This window comes from Salvia hispanica, chromosome 5 (assembly GCF_029641045.1).
Source record: "Salvia hispanica isolate PSC_SH4W2 chromosome 5, Shi_PSC_v1, whole genome shotgun sequence".
Taxonomy (NCBI): domain Eukaryota; kingdom Viridiplantae; phylum Streptophyta; class Magnoliopsida; order Lamiales; family Lamiaceae; genus Salvia; species Salvia hispanica.
Window position 1 is genome coordinate 46306461 of NC_142696.1, and position 18876 is coordinate 46325336.

The following is an 18876-nucleotide window of genomic DNA, read 5'->3' on the forward strand; positions in this document are numbered from 1 at the left end:
AAATATGTGTCCGACTCAACCGGGACTCTTAAAGCGGGACGGATGGAGTATATTTTATTTTCAAACGTTAGGTGTCTCATTGGAATTTGATCAAACTTTGTATTACTAACTAAAAGTTTTCCATTAATGATCTCATTGGTGATTAACATGAATTTAATGTAATGTGAAGAAATGTGAGTATACAAAATTAAATAGAACGTGACTCTCTGTTTTATAGGGATATATAACATTATTAATTTATAATAAAATATGAGTAGAACATTAATCTATTTATCAGATATAGTAAAAGCCCAATAAGCATAATTACAAAATGTTGGACTAATTTGGACATTTTAAAATAACAAAATAAAATATTTAATAGCATGGAGTAATTTTTACAAGTGGATTTTCACAAATTCTGTAATTTACTGTTTTAGTCATTTTCACAAATTCTTTAATTTATTGTTTTAGTCATTGAGTCACTAACAATAAGAACACTTTAGGAAAGGTGGTATAATTAGATACACAAAGTAGCGTTCTTAATAGAATTAAAAAGTGTTCTTATCCAATTTTCTTTTAGTGCACTTTTCTCATCACAAGTTTTAAAAAATGTTAGATGATAAAGCTATCGAAACGAAATGTATATCCGCTTTTATATGGAGTAGTATTAATTTTATTATAAATTAAGTTAATGAAATTTGATGCTTATGTATCATTTATATTAAAAATAAGATAAGACTCATAGTAACTTACTGAAATAATGAAAAAAATATTATTGGCTGAGGGAGCAAAGAATTGCAATATAAAATGTTGAAAGACGAGGGAAAAACATTAAGGAGTGGAAGATCACCTTCTACCATCAATCGTGGTTGTCGGAAGGTTGGTCTCTCTAGCATCGGATTTGTGTCTAAACATAATTTTTTCAGTAAGCTGCATGAAATTGGCATTTTGACCGATGAACTCTTTAACAACTACTTTTTCAATTTTTTAATATTACTACCATGATCTGCCCATGTTGCGTTGATGACAACTATTGTAAAATAAATTGAAATAATTAACTAATTACAGTTTAATTAGGTAGGAATATTTAATTAACTAATTAATTAAAGCGCCTTTTCCCAGTGAACCGCCAATTCGAAATGAAGACATATTCTAAACCCAAATTAGAAATTTAATTAATTAAGGTCGAGGACAGCTTTGTTTGGCTAACTGGTATTAAAAATAAGTGGTTAATATTAAAATATGTTAGCCGAGGATGACCATTTCCGACCGGCCATGCAACTGCAATATTTATAAAAGTGAATACTGCCATTTATTTTATTTGTGTTGATCAATAGTATTTTGATTTTGCTACTCATAATCTGTTTTTCCATTGGTTGTAGTAGGAAATATTAGTGCCAACAAATTACCCACCAAAAATATTGTAAAGTTATAGGTTTAAATAAGAAAATATAGTTATATAATCGTAATAATAATAGAAATTTAAAACTAATTGATTTATTTGATAATTAAAAATTATTAATTTAAGCTCATTATAAAACAAGTCAATGCGCATAATTAATTAGCGGAACTAGATTTAAAACTAATTACTTTATTTAATCGAATTAAAAATTAGATAATTACATTTAAAATATACGTAGGAGTATACAATATTAATATAGGAAGATATGGATAACTAATCAAAAAAACACCATCGAATTGTTTATTTGAGGTGGTATTATATATGCTCGGTGTGTGATTTAAAAGATGGCAGTTGTTCCAAAAGGCACATTTCAATTATTTATTTTTCTTTAATTAAAAAAAAAACTACATTAATGACGATTGTGTAATAGTGAAGACGACACAATTGATAACTGATAAGAGGAAAAGTATAATTTGATGTCAAATAATGCATTTAATATGGAGCGGACACAAGAAAGAAAAGTATAATTTGATGTCAACTAATGCATTTAATATGGAGTATACAAGAAAGAGAGTCACGCGGACTAAATTCATACCAATTATATTCTCTAATCTGCTATTTTTACTTTAAAATTTGTGAAAATGATTTAAAATTGTCTTCGGTCCTTCCGAGTTCATAAGTCATGCCTCTTAAGACCAAAATATAGAAAATTATTGAAACAATATAATGATGGTAATGTGCGATAAAGTTGTAAATTACTCCGTAATGGAAAAAATGAAGAAAAGAAAAGGTAATTGAGCATAAGAGTTTTCATTTGAACATACATTACCATGACAAAGAGTGCACTTTGGGACGAAAATGATTTTATTTTTCCTTAATATGGTTTCTACTTTCTAAGATATGGTTAATTGATTGCAAAGTTTACTTGAAATTTAATACTTAAAATAGAGACGCTTTTTATTTTGATATATTTTATAAAAATATCCACTTCTATTTGTGATAACTTCTTATCGAACTTACATATTTCAATAATTTTCTACTTTCTACTTCTCTCACAAGTTATCGATTGTATACTAAAACTCATACTATCATTTTAGATATATATCTCTATTCGTATGAGATCGAGAGGGTACTAACTTTCATCTAAAGTCAGGTCCAATTAAAGTACTTATATTAACCCATAGATTTAGGTTGAAACTAACCTTAGTAGTTGTCCCATCTTAGACATAGTCAAAAAAGTAATCACCGACTTGCATCAAACATTAAAAATGATTATATGAATTAATTTAAAATAAACCAAAAGGAATGATGATTTGGTAAGAGTTAGTGAAAACCTTGGTTCCCCTCATGTGAAATGTGAACACTTACACTTATTTTTGACCCATTTCTTTAAATGTTACTCTCTCCGTCCTGTTTAAGATGACGTGTTTTTCTTTTTAGTTTGTCCCAACTAAAATGTCATATTTTCTTTTTTGGTAACTTTCTCTCTTTAAATACACTCAACCACTTTTTCTCACTCCTATTAAAATATCTATCTTTCTTTATCTCTCTACTTTAATACTTACATCCACCTTTTCTCTCTCCAATTAAATACTTTAACCAAAAACTCTTAAAATCTCGTGCGGACTAAACAATGTGTCATCTTAGCCGAGACGGAGGGAGTACTAAATTTTTTCCAACTTTCTTAGTCACACTTATTTAAGATTAATGTTTTTTTCCAACTTTATAACATTTCATAGACAATGCATTCTTGAAATTATAAAAAATCCAAAGCTCTTACACTAAGCCAGATGTCTCTCTATAGTCTCTAGTTTGTAACGCCCCCCCTTCTCTCCATGCATTACACTACACCTCCTCCCCCTTTATATATATACCACACTTCCTTTCCTTCTCCCCTCACAAAAAATATCCCTCTCTTTCTCTCTCTCTCTAAAAACTCACAATCATGGTGGTGTTATCTCAGCCGATCGTCGACGGCAATCTCGCCCAAATCAAGACATGCAAGGCGGCCGCGGCCGCGGGGGATTCCCTCGCTATCCCCGCCGTGGACCTTTCCCAATCCGGCGCCAAAACCCTCATTGTCGACGCCTGCAAACAGCTGGGTTTCTTCAAAGTGATCAACCACAGAATCTCTAACGATTTCCTCGCCGGATTGGAAGGCGAAGCCATGAAATTCTTCCAATTGCCGCCGCAGGAGAAGGCCAAATCCGGGCCCGCAAACCCCTTCGGCTACGGGAGCAAGGTCATCGGCCTCAACGGCGACGTCGGCTGGGTGGAGTACCTCCTCTTCTCCACCAACCCCGACCTCGCCTCCCTCAACCCTACCTCCGCCGCGCCGGGAATCTCCCAATCGCTCCGGTAATTCACTAATTCATCGCTCAATTTCCGGAATTCGCCATTGCATGGAGGCGATTGAGGGTTTAATTTGGGGGAATTTGTGATTAATTTGCAGGGAGATGGTGAACGAGTATGTATCGGCGGTCCGGGAAATGACGTGCGAGGTGCTGGAGATGATCGCGGAGGAAATGGAGATGGAGACGAGGGAGGCGCTGAGTAGCCTGATCAGCGACGAGAAGAGCGACTCGTGCTTCCGGATGAACCACTACCCGGCCTGCCCGGAGCTGCAGGCATTGAGCGGCCGGAGCCTCATCGGCTTCGGGGAGCACACCGACCCGCAAATAATGTCCGTGTTGAGATCCAACAATACCTCGGGCCTCCAAATCCGAACCCCCACAGACGCCACGTGGCACTCCGTCCCACCCGACCCCACCACCTTTTTCTTCCTCGTTGGCGACTCACTGCAGGTACAGTACTGGTCATGACTAGAGATCATGTTTATTCTTATATTGAATATAGAAAATTGATTTGTAATTAAACTGAACAATTAGCTACAGGTAGGTACTGATGACTAGAGATCATGTCTATTCTTATATCGAATATAGAAAATTGATTTGTAATTAAATTGAACAATTAACTACATGTAGGTACTGATGACTAGAGATCATGTCTATTCTTATATCGAATATAGAAAATCGATGAAATTGAATTGGAATTGGAATTGGAATTGTAGGTGATGAGTAACGGGAGGCTAAAGAGCGTGAAGCATAGAGTGGTGGCGGACAGTATGAAGTCGAGGGTGTCGATGATATACTTTGGAGGGCCGCCGTTGACGGAGAGGATAGCGCCGGTGAAGGGAGTGATGGAGGAAGGGGAGGAGAGTTTGTATAAGGAATTCACATGGTCTGAATACAAGAAGTCAGCCTACAAGACAAGGTTGGGTGACAATAGGTTGAGCTTTTTTGAGAAGTCTGCTCTTGCTGACCAATAGATCTTTTCTTTCTTTTTCTTAATTTTTTTTTTTTTTTTAAGGTAGTAGTAGTGGTAGTAAATATATGGTGTAGTGAGTCAAAACCTGGGAATCCCAAGGTTGGTTGACTGGGGCAAAGGTGGAGAATAGGAGATAGGATCTTTCTCTTTTTTTTTTTTTTTTTTTTTTTTTTTTTCCATTTTGAATTTTGTAACAGTTTCATTTCATCACCTAACTTCTCGTTTTGTGTTTAATAGTAACAACTACCCTCTTTTTGAGCAGTTCTGCTGCTGGTGTATTAATTGAGGAATTGTCATAGTATATGTCATCTCTGCTTGAAAAAACTAAGAGCAATTAATGGTCGTAACGCCTTTAATGTGGCCGTTATCCAGTTCGGTGGGCCACTTATAAACCATAATTACAGTATTAAATCAATATTCCACCAAAAATATATTCTCTCACTAATTTTGGCTGATCTAAACTAGAATTACATAATTATTGATTATGGACGAGTATGTTTTTAGTAATATAATATTGTCCAACATATTAATTGTGGTCAAATTAGTATTTTTGTGTTTGGTGTCAATAATTGGAAAAATATGTTAATACAACATGAGTTAAATAGTCTTGAGTGGTTTCAATGTGTATTAGTCTCAAACATTTCGGCTGCCTTCTAAAACGACAGACAGAATATCCAAAGATGTACAATTGTCCCTTGCCTTGCTTTTATTAATTTCAACACTTTGTACTTGGTTAGATTCGGTTTAGATATTGCTTGAGATAAAATCGAAGAATTTGTGCCCACAATTTCAACTCCAAATTGACGGTTTTTGACATTCTAAATCTTTAAGAATTGTTTTTAAGTACTACTATATACTCTACCCCACCTAGCTAAATGTTTTTATAAGTGTAGTATTTACTCGCATCCATCCCAATTTAATTTTGATTGTAATTTCTTATATTCATTTTGAGAGGTGTAATTTGATAAATTTTATTATTATTATTGAATACTATTAAAATTAATAGTAATTTTAATTGAAACTACCAAACGTTTATAACACCCAACTAATGACCTAGAGTCGTCGATTTGATAGATATGATTGTTTTGGGGTTTAGCTTTTGACCAAGAATGAGATTTTAGATGCAACTCTAATAAATTGTTTAAATTGTCTCTTTCAATTTCCCAACAATAATCGACTATTGCAACATAAGATAAGACTAGTTAAATTTCTTAAAAACAATCATTTGATATAGTTTAGGACTATGAATTGTTCGTTATTTTTCTTGATGTATTGGTTTTGGATAAATTGTTTTCTTTTTTATTCTTTCGATGATTTCTTTGTTTATCTGATTGATTACTCTTGAACTCTCATTTGTTTCTTGCAAATTTTTGGGTCTCACCGATTCTTTGTACGAAAAAGAAAAATGAATTAAGGAGATCGACTAAACAAGATTTTTTTTAGTAATTTTATTGAAAGAGGAATTATGGGATTTGGTTCCTAACCTTGTACTCAAAAAGAATCTTTCACTCTCTACGAGAGAGAGGATATAAAATAATGGTACTAGTATTTGTTAAAAAAATCCTAAACGACTCGATTTCTTCAACCAAACTTACTTGACTAAGTTTTAATTCCCAGAGATTTACACCATTATTGTGGGAAAAATACTAGTACAAATTTAATCATGGATATAATTTTCATTGCTCAATTTTTATCTTATCATAAGTTTAACTGATTTATGGAGTAGTAATGTATGAGTAGTAATTTAAAACGAAAATTTCCTAAATGTTACTCCCTCCATCCGCGAATAGAAATCCCGGTTGAGTTGGGTGCGGGTTTTAAGAAAAGTTTAAGTGTAAAGTGTGTGATAGTGGAATGTGGGACTCATTTATATTATTATTTGCTTTATTCTTTGGAATAATGAAATCTAACATTAAGAGAGAGAGTGAGAAATTGCAATCAAAATGGATTAAAATTAATTACAACTTCTAAATTAAGGGAACAATGGGGTCATTTTTTATACTCCCAAGATAAAATGTCTAACCGGGACTCCTAATGGCGGGCGGATGAAAATGGCCAACCGGGACTCCTATTCGCGGACGGAGGGAGTAACTTTTAACCGCTAATTCTTTCAGGATTGTAGTAGTAAATACGGAATAGTAAATAGTACTTGTAATTACTAGGAGCATTAATTATATTTTATTTTCATGTAATATCTTTTTAACCGCTAATATAGTAAATACGGAATAGTAAATAGTACTTGTAATTACTAGGAGCATTAATTATATTAGCATTAATTATATTTTTAACCGCTAATATCTCGAATATACGGTGGTGTTCGGTTTTTGTGATGGGTTCCATATTATCCCATGATTATCCATCTAAAATTGAGTTATAGGATTGAATCTCATCAACCAAATACGGTACAAATTTAATCACATATATAATTTTGCAAACCAAACACTTATATTGACTTTGAGCCCCACAAAAGCCATACAATTTGCAATTATCTATTCCCTAATTATAAAATTCTAAACATGTCTAAATAATTGTCGCATCATACAATTAATCTGTCACACAATTCTTTGTCAAATTATTATTAATAATGATCAGAGACATCGTATCTAATTGCAGGTTTCAACCACCAAATTGTTGACTTTTGGGATATTATCATTGTATAAGCATCACATTCCTTATGTAGAACATTAACTATACTTTTTTAAATATAAACTTAATGAATTATACTCAGAAAACACTCATTAAAAAATTGAATTAAATCAGAACTCCGTCTTTTTCTCATTATTTAGAGGCTAACATTTAGCTCATAATTGAAGTCTTTATAATTTATTAGATTCCCCATCTTTAGAGAAGAAAGTACTATAGTCTATAGATAACTCAATTTGTAAAATTATTGGTGGTGGAACTATTAAAAGAATCTTTCATCATTATACGAAAACACTTTTTGAAAACTTCATGGCCTCACCAATGACCTAGCTATTTTATGAACTAGCTAGGTGGACGACGAATTTTTGAGCATGCATTATTCAAATTAATTTGAAATTGATTTAAAAAATAAAATAAAATACTTACAAAATTGACTTCATGTGATAAGATTATTTGTTATAACCGACCATCTAATTTGGTTCCTATAAGTCATTATCTTCTCTCTCTATACATATAATTAATGGTCTCTCTCAATATATATATGTGCGAACTATGTATGCTACACTCCACTTCCAAAATATCCAGATCAAGTCTATGATCTTTCATTATCTATCTCCCCATAGATATTTTAGTTCGAAATATGGATACTAGACTCACATACACAATAATAATGTGATACAAGGAATATTTTTTTTTATGATAATAATATATATACGTTTTGAAGTTTCTCACTAGTCATGGGGTAATTCACTTTTTGCGAAAAGAGAGATTTCCTCGAATTAATTTATTGTTTTATATAGTTTGTTTTACTATTTTGTTGTAATATCCGATTTTATTATGTTAGTTGTCCGGCGCTGCTATTGTAATAATCAGAGTATTGTCCGTATGGGTTGAGATTTTTTTTCGTATTTCTAATAAGCATAAGCAGTGTGACAATTGTCACTGATTGTTGGTAATGGACGTAAACAGAAATAAACCTCGATCTCCAAAAATTAAAGTGAATTTGTCTCTTTGTAAAACTAATTAAAACTCCAAATATCAAATTTAATAAAGTCGTCATATCCTGGTCCATATGAAACCGCGTTACGATATTTATTAATAAACGTTTTCTAGCACGTGTTGTAAAACCTGTCTATAAATTCAGTGTAGTTAGCACCTCGCGTGGCCCCTTCTGATTGTGAAGGCTATACGTATTTTGTGAAAGTTAAACGTGTATATACCATATTTGTCCACGAATTATATGTATTTTGAAATTAAAATATATAGCTATTGGAAATGAGATTGCAGGCGAAGTTAACTTAGTGCTGGGGCAACCATTTTTCCTCAGATTTATTTTCTTCCAATTATTCTTACTTATATGTGTTTTCATCAAATATCACATATTAATAAAAATAGAAACATTTTCTTTTGTAGCCTTATTAATTATCATAATAAATGCCTATGATTATAATTAATTACCAAAATTTAAAAGATATTAACTACGAGTAAAATAAAAAAATATACTCACATTATGCTCTTAAATTTAAAAATATGACATTTATTAGTGAACAAGAAAAAAAAGAAGCTAAATAAGAGATTTTTAATGTGATATAGTTAGGGAAAAATCAAAATAAATTCTCATATAGAATGCCAAATAGACATAATGTGAAATCAATCACATGAATTAAAAAATCACCAATTTCTAAAATCTCGAGTAAAATTGAAGCACGAAGCAAGAAATAAAATGATGAGTATAGTATATAGTCAATTAGTGATGAAGCCATGAAATCAAATCCCACCGACATCAAATTTATTCAAGGGAGCTTGCACAACACAATAGCCGTTGAAAATGCATGATGAAAGTAACTCATTTATAGCCATTATTTCTATGGAACTCTATGTTCAATCCCATTCACGTTCATTGAATTTATATGGGGACATTCACAAGCAATAAAAGTTGACATCATAATTAGTGATGAAAATGGATATTTTGTGCATATACCTTTCATCCATCTATAGCGCCACATGTTGTAACGCACATTGTAAAAAAAGACTAGAGGGGAGACAGATATTTAGGCAGATGTCTGCCACAATTTGATCTCTCCTTTCCTAAACTTTCCCTCATTGCTTCATGTTCTTTTTAGTTAGTGGATTTAACCATACTAGTGTGTGATTGTGTTTTACATGTGATTGATGTAATAACATGCCTCTTTTGTCTTGGATGATATTGTGGCTAATATGTAGGGGAAAGATCCATTGTGTTGATTGATATATTTCTAGTCTATTTCAATCCCTCATGTAGGCCTCATAAGGAAATAAAATGAATTACAACTACTCATTCTTTCAATTGTGCCAAGCTATCTTTTCATGTTCTAACACTACCCTTAAGTTGAGTATTGAGATTATAACGATGCTCGACTTACTAAGAACTCTATACAGCTCCAAGAATGTACTGCTTTTGTCAAAATATCTGCTAAAGGTCCCCGCAGATCGGACAAATGGTAGAGTCACATTACATGCTTCAAAGTTTTTATTTGATGAAGTGTAGGACCTTGGTCACGTTGAACTAGATTCCTATAGATATTGTTTGCAATTTTATTATCACAAAGTGTCCGGTATGTCTCATATGGTGGAATGGTTGGTCAACTACTTTCGCTACCACAACATTTCAAGTTATTTATACACTCGAAATAGCCACCACTTTATGCTCTTTGCTCTGTCAAGGGACCAAATTCTCACTAAACAATATGATTTGCATCGACATAACCATGTATCTTCATATGTCCATTTCTAGCACAATACATCATGAATATAAGTACCCCTTAAAGTATATCTCACAATGAAACTTGCAGCTTTTAAGTGACTGATTAGAGTACTGTGCAGCCTTAGTACTCTTCCCACAACATCATAGGCTTGTGGGTTGATCATGAGATAATTAGATCAATTTTGCAATAGACACTGTTATTGTTATTTCACACGACAAACTAGTTCTTCCATATTAAATTTTAATCCATGATTCACCATAATAAATGTATGATCAGTTGGGTTTTAAAGAATGCCTATGACTCTTGATCAAAACACAAAATGTATTACAATACAAATTATTGCGTTTAACTAACTTAGAAAAGAGAAAATGAAATAACATGTGGAAGGATGTATTACACTCACTCATGTGGAAGAGAGAATATATTTTTATTTAATAATGTAAGAAGAAATTTTAAAAAGAAAAAAAGAAAAGAAAATGTGATATTGTTTGTGGAACAAAATTAAAAGAAAAGCATGACATCTACCTTGGAACTGAGGGAGTACAACATAAGTTTTGAAGAATGAAATAATATTGAGGCAAAAGACTCGTAGAGGTCCTTGTGCTAATACATTTTGTTTTGTTTCATTGAGTACTTCTACAAAATTTTGTTTCATTAGATCGTTGTACTAATGCATTTTTATTTATTCGGTAGATTTATAATTTTTTTATTATGTTAGGTCCTTATAGTAGTATATTTTAACTTAAAAGAGATTTTTTTGCTTGAATCTTAATATTTGACGGACTTCATTATTAAATTATTTTTTTTGTGTTAGTTAAATTTATTTATTTTTCTTTTTGTATGTTACTTGTTTCGAAATTAGTTCAGTTGTAATATCAAGAACTATCGAAATTAATTCAATTTATTTATTTTTCTTTTTGTTTATTACTACTCTCTCCGTCCCACAAAAGATGTCACACTTGTGGGATGACACCGGATTTTAGGAGGTTTTTTTATGTGTGTTAAATGGAGAGAGAAAATATAATTTTTATATTAATGTGAGAGAATTTTTTTCAAAAATTGAAATGTGACATCTTTTTTGGAACAAACTAAAAAAGAAAGTGTGACGTCTTTTGTGGGACGGAGGGAGTACTATTTTTAATGGGCTTGGGTTTGATAATCACGTGGGCTTGTAGGTGTGGCGACCGTATCATAAATCATGAATTAATTCTTAAGGGGATAGAATGATATGGCATGGGCTTTAGATTCATATAGTTTATGATTTGGGCTCAGTTTTTTGCATTTAATTATTTAAGCCCAATACCGGTTTTTATCATGGGCCTAGATTTCATTTTTTATCCGACCGTCTAGGATCAACGTACAAATCATATACGATAACATAATCTATTATAAGGGCGCACTATAGTCCATAAGAGAAATTTTTATCAAAAGTTAAAGTAAATCTCTGTCCTTGAATTATTAGATTGGATGATTATGATAATAGTATCTGAGTTACATTATTACAGTAAAAGAGTTACATTATTAGTCGAACTATATTATTAAACTACACAATCTACATTATTAGCCTAACACACGTAACATTATTAGCTGATCTACATTATTAGACTACACAATCTACATTATTAGGTGATACGTGACATTCATCTAACGATTACATCAGAAGATCCAATAACTGAGATTTTTTTTTATTTTTAACATAATTTCAATTATGGACCTGATCACATCCCATCTATTATATATTACTACATCTGAAATAATTAATTCACCTATGGAAAAATAATGATTTATTGTTATGAAAATGACCTCGTCTGATATACATATTACTGTTACATATTAATCGAGATATACAAATAATTCATTATTGTTATGGAAATTATCACATCTGATATACATATCATTATATATTAGTCGAGATATAAAAATAATTAATTACTGCTATGAAAATTATCACATCTGATATAATTAATCGAGAGCCTCTCAATAAAAAGTACAGTAGAGAGTTTCAATTAATAATTTTAGCATGCAAAAGAATGTGAAGTGTTTCGATTTAGATATAGATATTGGCAAATGAAGAAATAAACAATCGTGTGATTTTGATAGGCAACTGTATTTCAATCTCACCGACTTAATTAGTGAATGCATTAATTTATCTTTCTGTGTCCGTCAAAACAGGTGGTTTTTTCATTATCAAATAAAATTGGTTTCATATTTGTTTATAACTCACATGATTGCATGAATGCCGGAATGCAAATGATTAGTGATTATAATTAATTTTCATTTACGACTTAGCATTATTAAAATATTGTTCATTATCACAACAGTTGCAGATTATTTGCGCGGAATAATTCCCCTAAAAAAGTTAAGTATGTCACAATAAAACGTGCACAAGATGAGACAAATAGATGTCACAACTTGCACGTCCTAACTTTATTTTTGTTTGTGGTATCCTACTAATAAAGCAAAATTGAAAGATATTACCACATATAAATGTTGAATGTGAGAGGGACAAGTGGTTGGATGATCATAATTGATTTTTGAGTAACATGTAGCTTAAAAAAAACATGATCGTTCTATTTGGAGCTTAAAATTAAGATCATAATTGAATTACACGATTTATACTTCAATTAATGGATATTAAATTTTTTAATTCAAAAAATTTAGAAGGTGATGTCACGCGTGATTGAGAGGCATTTAAAGCATGATTACCAATGCAACCTTCAAATAAGGGCGACTCAGTAGTCATGTAATTATATTTCCATTGAAAAATAAAACTTATGCTTTCATTTGCGTGATTTTGTGTAGTGTTATTTTGTAAGTTAATGAGGAGAGAATAAAGTAATTATGAGAAATGATGTTATTTCCATTTTAGAAATCATTACACTTTTAATAGAACAATCTAGCCTCTCTAAAAACAAATTGAAGGAGATTCTTAGCAATTCTAGCCACAAAAATCTAGCATGTCATTTTTCAAATCATTATCTCGAAATAAATGTACCATATATTTTTATGTTAAATAGAAAATATTCAACTGGTAGCAATTTATTTAACTATAAAATAAAAAACTATGAAAATGTTGCTCTGAAATATCGACCACAATAATCAGTTATGTGACCCCGACTTTTGTGGTTACAATCGTGCCAAACCTTTTCTTTCAATGCCGAAGAGTTTTGTGAAAAGAATAAAATAAAAAACCGAAATCGGTATGTGTATAATAAATGAAATTAGATATATACAATTAATGCGTTACTTGGGGAGCCAATATAAATAGATTGTAAAAGAAAGTCCATTTTACTAATTACTAATATGTATAGTACACTCTTCTTAGAAAAAATGGTTATGCTAAAGATTAATGAGCGGGTACAATACCTATGGGCAGCAGCGCAGAGATGTAGTGATCTTGGGTCACGGGTTCAAATCTCGCCATCTGCTGGGAGACTTTCGGCTTTAATCCGCAAATCCAATCAAATAGGATTAGTCGAATTCAACCAAAGACAGATTCGATACACCTGTGGTCTAACTAAAATAAAATAAAATGAGCAAGTACAACATGAAGAACACCCCAACCGAGCGATGTTCAAACAAGAAAACGATAAAAGAAAAAAACACCCAACAAACAAAAACATTAAAACTACTTAAAGCAACATATTTCAACTTACACGATCATGATCATCTAGACAACCACACCATTTAATACCAACAAAAAAGACACAATAACACTTATCCGTTTTCACCAATAAGTTCAAAAATAACCACATACCAATCATCATAAATACATAATAGAAATTGACAGTATAAATTTTAAGTCAATAAACGTATATGGCCAGGTTCATCAGAAAGCAAATAATTAAAGTGACACTTTGTCATATTTTCCATTTAGATTCATATATAATTACGACGTTAATTGAATCAATTAAATGCCGCTCGCCAAATACGAATTGGGTTAATGGGATATTAAAATAAAATTGTTTAAGTGTAAAAAGTCTTTGATTAGTAAATACAAAGTCAACAGGTAACCAATTCTGACTTTGCAGCTTTCACTTGTTTAAGAAGAAAATTTAATCCATAAATTTCATGTCAAGATTTATACAAATCTATGAAATAAACTCAAGGGGTAGTTAATTTTCGGACTAATTTATTCATGTATGTATGATTTTCGAATTGCAAGATTATCTTAGTGTAATTTTATTTTTGTATAGGTTACACATATATTACTGCAAATGAATAATGTATTCACCTGAAATGCTCTCAAAGTCTTGATTGTGATGCTAATGTTTTAAAAAATAACATTAAATAACAATTAAACAATAAATCAAATTATTGGTTGTTTATAACATGTTGCATTAGTTAGCCCGCCATTTCCCATGCTTTCCTGTATGACACAATTTGTAGGATATATTATCATAATGCAGTTGCAAATTATTGGTGCTGTTGTGCTAATTGTTAATTTAGTGGTGTATACACAGTCAGACTTTGTTCATTTTGTGTTATTTATTACTCCCTCGGTTCGCTTATAGTTGAGGCAAAACTTTTCGGCACGGAATTGTCACGCACAATCAATAAATCCTCACAAAACTAAGTAATTAAAGATGACTAAAGCAGGAGAGTAGCGAAAGAATAGGTGCCGCAAAAAAAGTCCAAACAATTAGAACAAGAAAAAGATAAAACATAAGCCGTCAAAACACAATTCATAGTTACAAAATATTTGGCGAACTAATTAAGTTTTTAAGCTAATTACTCCCGCGAATAGAAGTCCCGATTTATTATTACTATAAACAGTAAAAGGTCCCACATTCCACTAATCTATTTCAATCATATACTCTCATTTATAACTAATATATATAAGTGAGACATATATTCCACTAACTTTCTTTCATCCACTTTTCTTAATATTTTTTTAAAACTCGTGTCGGAAAGAAGCGAAACTCTTATTCGCGGATGGAGGGTATAAGCTAAAAAATAAATTCCAACCATTTATGCTCCTAAATAAAATAAGTTTATTAACGTCAACTGAATACTCTAGCTCTTTGATTAAAGAAAACTAATATGGGTATAATACTAAATGGATTAAAGATCTTACTTGTAAAAAATAAGCTTACATATAATACTAAATGGATTAAAAATCTTAATAGTAAAAAAATAAGCTTACATTATTTGGTTTGGGATATATATCCCAAAAAAAGATATAAATAAAATGTACATTATTAGTGTGTATAATGTACATTATTTATATGGTTTGATGTTTTAATATACATTATGGTTTTCATCTGAATACACCCCTATATATATATATACAACAATTATTCTACACCAGTAATATACTTCAAATTTCATCATTTTCTCATTTTCTCTCTCCAATACACAATTTATCTGGAGTAGATATGTACGATGATGGAAAAAAAAAAAAACTACTATCGATATTTTCTTCCAAGTTATAAACAAAAAAAATACTACTCCATTATTTTTGTTAGATTGAGTGATTGGATACCCCCTTAAAATAGTTAATGATAAAAAATATATGTAGTGAATTAAAATAAAAATAGAAAGATGACACGCAAATTATAAAAAACCGAAAGCGAAGTAACAAAAAATAATCATAAAATTAAGCAAATAGTAGTGACATGTATAATATCTATGCAGCTTCAATGTGAACGAATAAAAAACTGCTGGCGCTGCTAGTTTTTTATTACTACCAAATTTAGATTTGAATATGGGAAGAAAAGAGCTTAGAGAAAAATAAATAAATAATTAATGCGTATTAGATATTAATACTATATGTACTTGGACTTAATGAACTACCTACTACTACTACTTACCTGGACCTTGAAAAATGCAAAAAAATTCAGCCTTAAAATGTTGACTTATAGAGTCTACCTTGACTCAATCAATTGTTATTTTGTACTCTACGATATATTGATTTCGTAATGGGACCGAGTCTAAATTGGATACAGATCCCTATAAATTTAGCGGGTTATTCGAGTCAGCCCACAGGTTGCAAACTACATTGACATCCCTACAGACACATCACTAATATGACAATGGATTTACGTTGAATTGGTTAATACTATATGATTCGTAATTTAAAATGTTTTAACTTAAGTTAATATTCCACTCGCCTTTAAAAATAGAGTATATTTGTCATTTTGGGATATTACTTAAAAATGGACCAATTCTATTTAAGGTTTTTTTTTCTCTAATGAGATGAGTCTCATTTTCCACTAATAATACTCCAATCACTTTTTCTTTGTATCTCTCCTGCCTTAAACTTGTGGACTAAAACATGTGTAGTTTATTTTATAATTTTCACTCTAAAATGAATTGTTTTTTGAGTAATATATAAAATTGTAAAATAAGTCATATATTTGACCTTCAAAATCATACATAATTTTCTTTTAAATTTAAATTAGTAGGACAACTAAGAAAAAATATCAAAGTTCTGATATAATTTGTGGAGTGTTTTTAAAAATTGCAGGATTGATCATAATTTTTTCAAACTTTATATTTTTCTGGCAGTTTATCGTAATTTATACGATATATAACAAACATCGGATTCGGAATCCGTTGCCAAATTTATTGAATTTTATATTGTTATTTGTGGACACTAACAACTCTATATAATTTCTGGGATTTTTTTTCAAGGAATTATACTCGAAAGAAAATGGGACACCTCCCATCTATTAAGACGATGAAAAACAGTCAATCAAGACAAATTCACACGTTACTTTTGGCACCACCCTAGTCCCTACCGACCTCATGTGAATAGAGTGTGAACATTGAGAAGTCACAAAAAAAACATGACATATAATGATTGAGAGGTTCCTTGTGTGAGGATTCGTGAATGCACATTTGAACTCCATATTTGTATTATTTTGTTCACTTTGAGATAAATTCCCGCGGTTTCATTCTTTAGATTATTCGCAAAAATGTTTCACAATAGACTTAGAGTAGGATAAATTCTACTATGTGTGGGACGATTTGAACCCTAACCGCCAAAATTTGGTTTCTTTGTGCATTTGAGGTTTGTTGTTTAGTTGTTGTAGATAAATTCTACTATTCGTTTCGTCCTCCATTAATTGACACTATTTTTTTCTTCCGTCTGTCTATTAATTGATATTCTTACTTTTTTTTTATTATTTTTGATAATGGACCTCACTTTCTACTGACTCATTTCACTCACATTTTATTATAAAATTAATATATAAAAATAGGAATAACATTCCACTATCTTTTTACATTCATTTTTCACTACATTTCTTAAAACTCGGATCAAATCAACCGATGTCAATTAATGGGGAGACGGAGGGAGTAATTTTCTTCTTTGTACCTTGAGCTTCTCTTATTAAAAGAACACGCTAGCTGATGGGTCGCGTGAGAGCATAAATATTCATGAGCATCATGCACGTTTAAACACTACAGGAAAAAATGGTTTAAAAAGTGAGTATTATAAATTACAATACCCGCCCTATAATAAAAGTCACATTTTTCCATTTTTGACCGTCCCAAAATAAGAGTCACATTTCATTACCATAAATGATAAATATGTCTCATATTACACCAACTTATTCTACTTACATTTTATTATAAAACTAACATATTTAAGTGGTAACCATAGTCTACTAACTTGTTCAATTCATAAACTTGGTGCAATATGAGCCTTATGGGTTATCAGCCTTATCTCAAAAGCGGCATTTTCCATCTTGCAATATGGAGCATAGAAGCCATAAATTGACATTGACCTTGTCACAGAGCAACAAGTCTTTAAAAGACTTTTTTACCCTCATTGTGGATTAGATATCTGCTTCAACCGTCCAATAAATTTGTATACATAAGTAGTCTTTGTACACATTGTGATTCTACAAAACGACACTTTCAAATTCAACTTCTGCCAGTATTACTGCTACGCTTGTAGTATGCTATATATTCCCTCCGTTCCATAGTAACTTAGGCGTTTCTTTTTGATACGGAGATTAAGAAAAATTATATTAGGTGAGTTAAGTAAATGGAAAATAAAGTGGAAAATAAAAAAGGTAGATAGATGAAGAGAGAAAAAAAGTAAGAGAAAGTAAAGTAGGTGTTGAAAAATGTGTTGACTTTTACTAAAAAAGGAATGACTCTGTTACTATGGAACATACCCAAATAGCAAAATAACTTTATTACTATAGAACAGAGGGAGTACAATCTAATCTAAATGCGAATTACCCATTGTGGGGATCAGGCTTGAAACGACGTTGTTTCCAAAACTGATTAAGTACAAATTCATAAAAACCAGAATCATGTGTTAATCTATTGTGGTTTTTCCATGGCAGAGTATCCACACCCTATTTTATAGACGGTCTTCTATTGTGCTCGATATTTATATATTGTTATAAGGAAGTAATTAAATAAATATTCTAAATATTGTACAAAGTCGAAAATATAATCTAGAGTGTTATAAATGTCAGTGTCAACGATTGATGCTGTGTTTACATCAAAATCTTGAAATTTTACCATGTGTTGACATTGTATTGACATTATACTAAGGAATTCGGAGTTTGTACAATATATGAAACTTGTATTTTATTACTATTGTCCGTGTATTAAGTTTTTAGAGGAAAGCTTTTATACACTCTTTAAGCATATGCAGCCCATTTATTGTTCCACTAATTATGCATTAATTCATACGGAGTAGTTCATTAATTAAGTATTAATTTCGTTTTTAGATACTCCCTCCATCCCACAAAAGATGTCACACTTGTAGGATGACACAAGATTTTAGGAGGTTTTATTTTGTGTGTTAAATAGAGA

The 18876-nt window shown here is 31.2% G+C and overlaps 1 protein-coding gene across 1 annotated transcript; it reads left to right on the forward strand.

Moving 5' to 3' along the window:
- Positions 1 to 3293: 3293 nt before the first annotated feature.
- LOC125190410 (gibberellin 2-beta-dioxygenase-like) lies at positions 3294 to 4969 on the forward strand. The gene is made up of 3 exons (XM_048087720.2): positions 3294 to 3739; positions 3834 to 4185; positions 4452 to 4969. Exons 1-3 carry the CDS (start codon positions 3327 to 3329, stop codon positions 4707 to 4709), a joined length of 1023 nt encoding a protein of 340 aa, XP_047943677.1. The 5' UTR covers positions 3294 to 3326; the 3' UTR covers positions 4710 to 4969.
- The last annotated feature ends 13907 nt before the right edge of the window (positions 4970 to 18876 follow it).

What these genes read in the sequence shown, in the direction of transcription:
- LOC125190410 (XM_048087720.2), top strand. Translation starts at nt 3,327, where the DNA reads ATGGTGGTGTTATCTCAGCCGATCGTCGACGGCAATCTCGCCCAAATC. An exon ending in GGAATCTCCCAATCGCTCCG is followed by an intron (nt 3,740 to 3,833) that starts GTAATTCACTAA and finishes ATTAATTTGCAG; the next exon opens with GGAGATGGTGAACGAGTATG. An exon ending in TCGTTGGCGACTCACTGCAG is followed by an intron (nt 4,186 to 4,451) that starts GTACAGTACTGG and finishes TTGGAATTGTAG; the next exon opens with GTGATGAGTAACGGGAGGCT.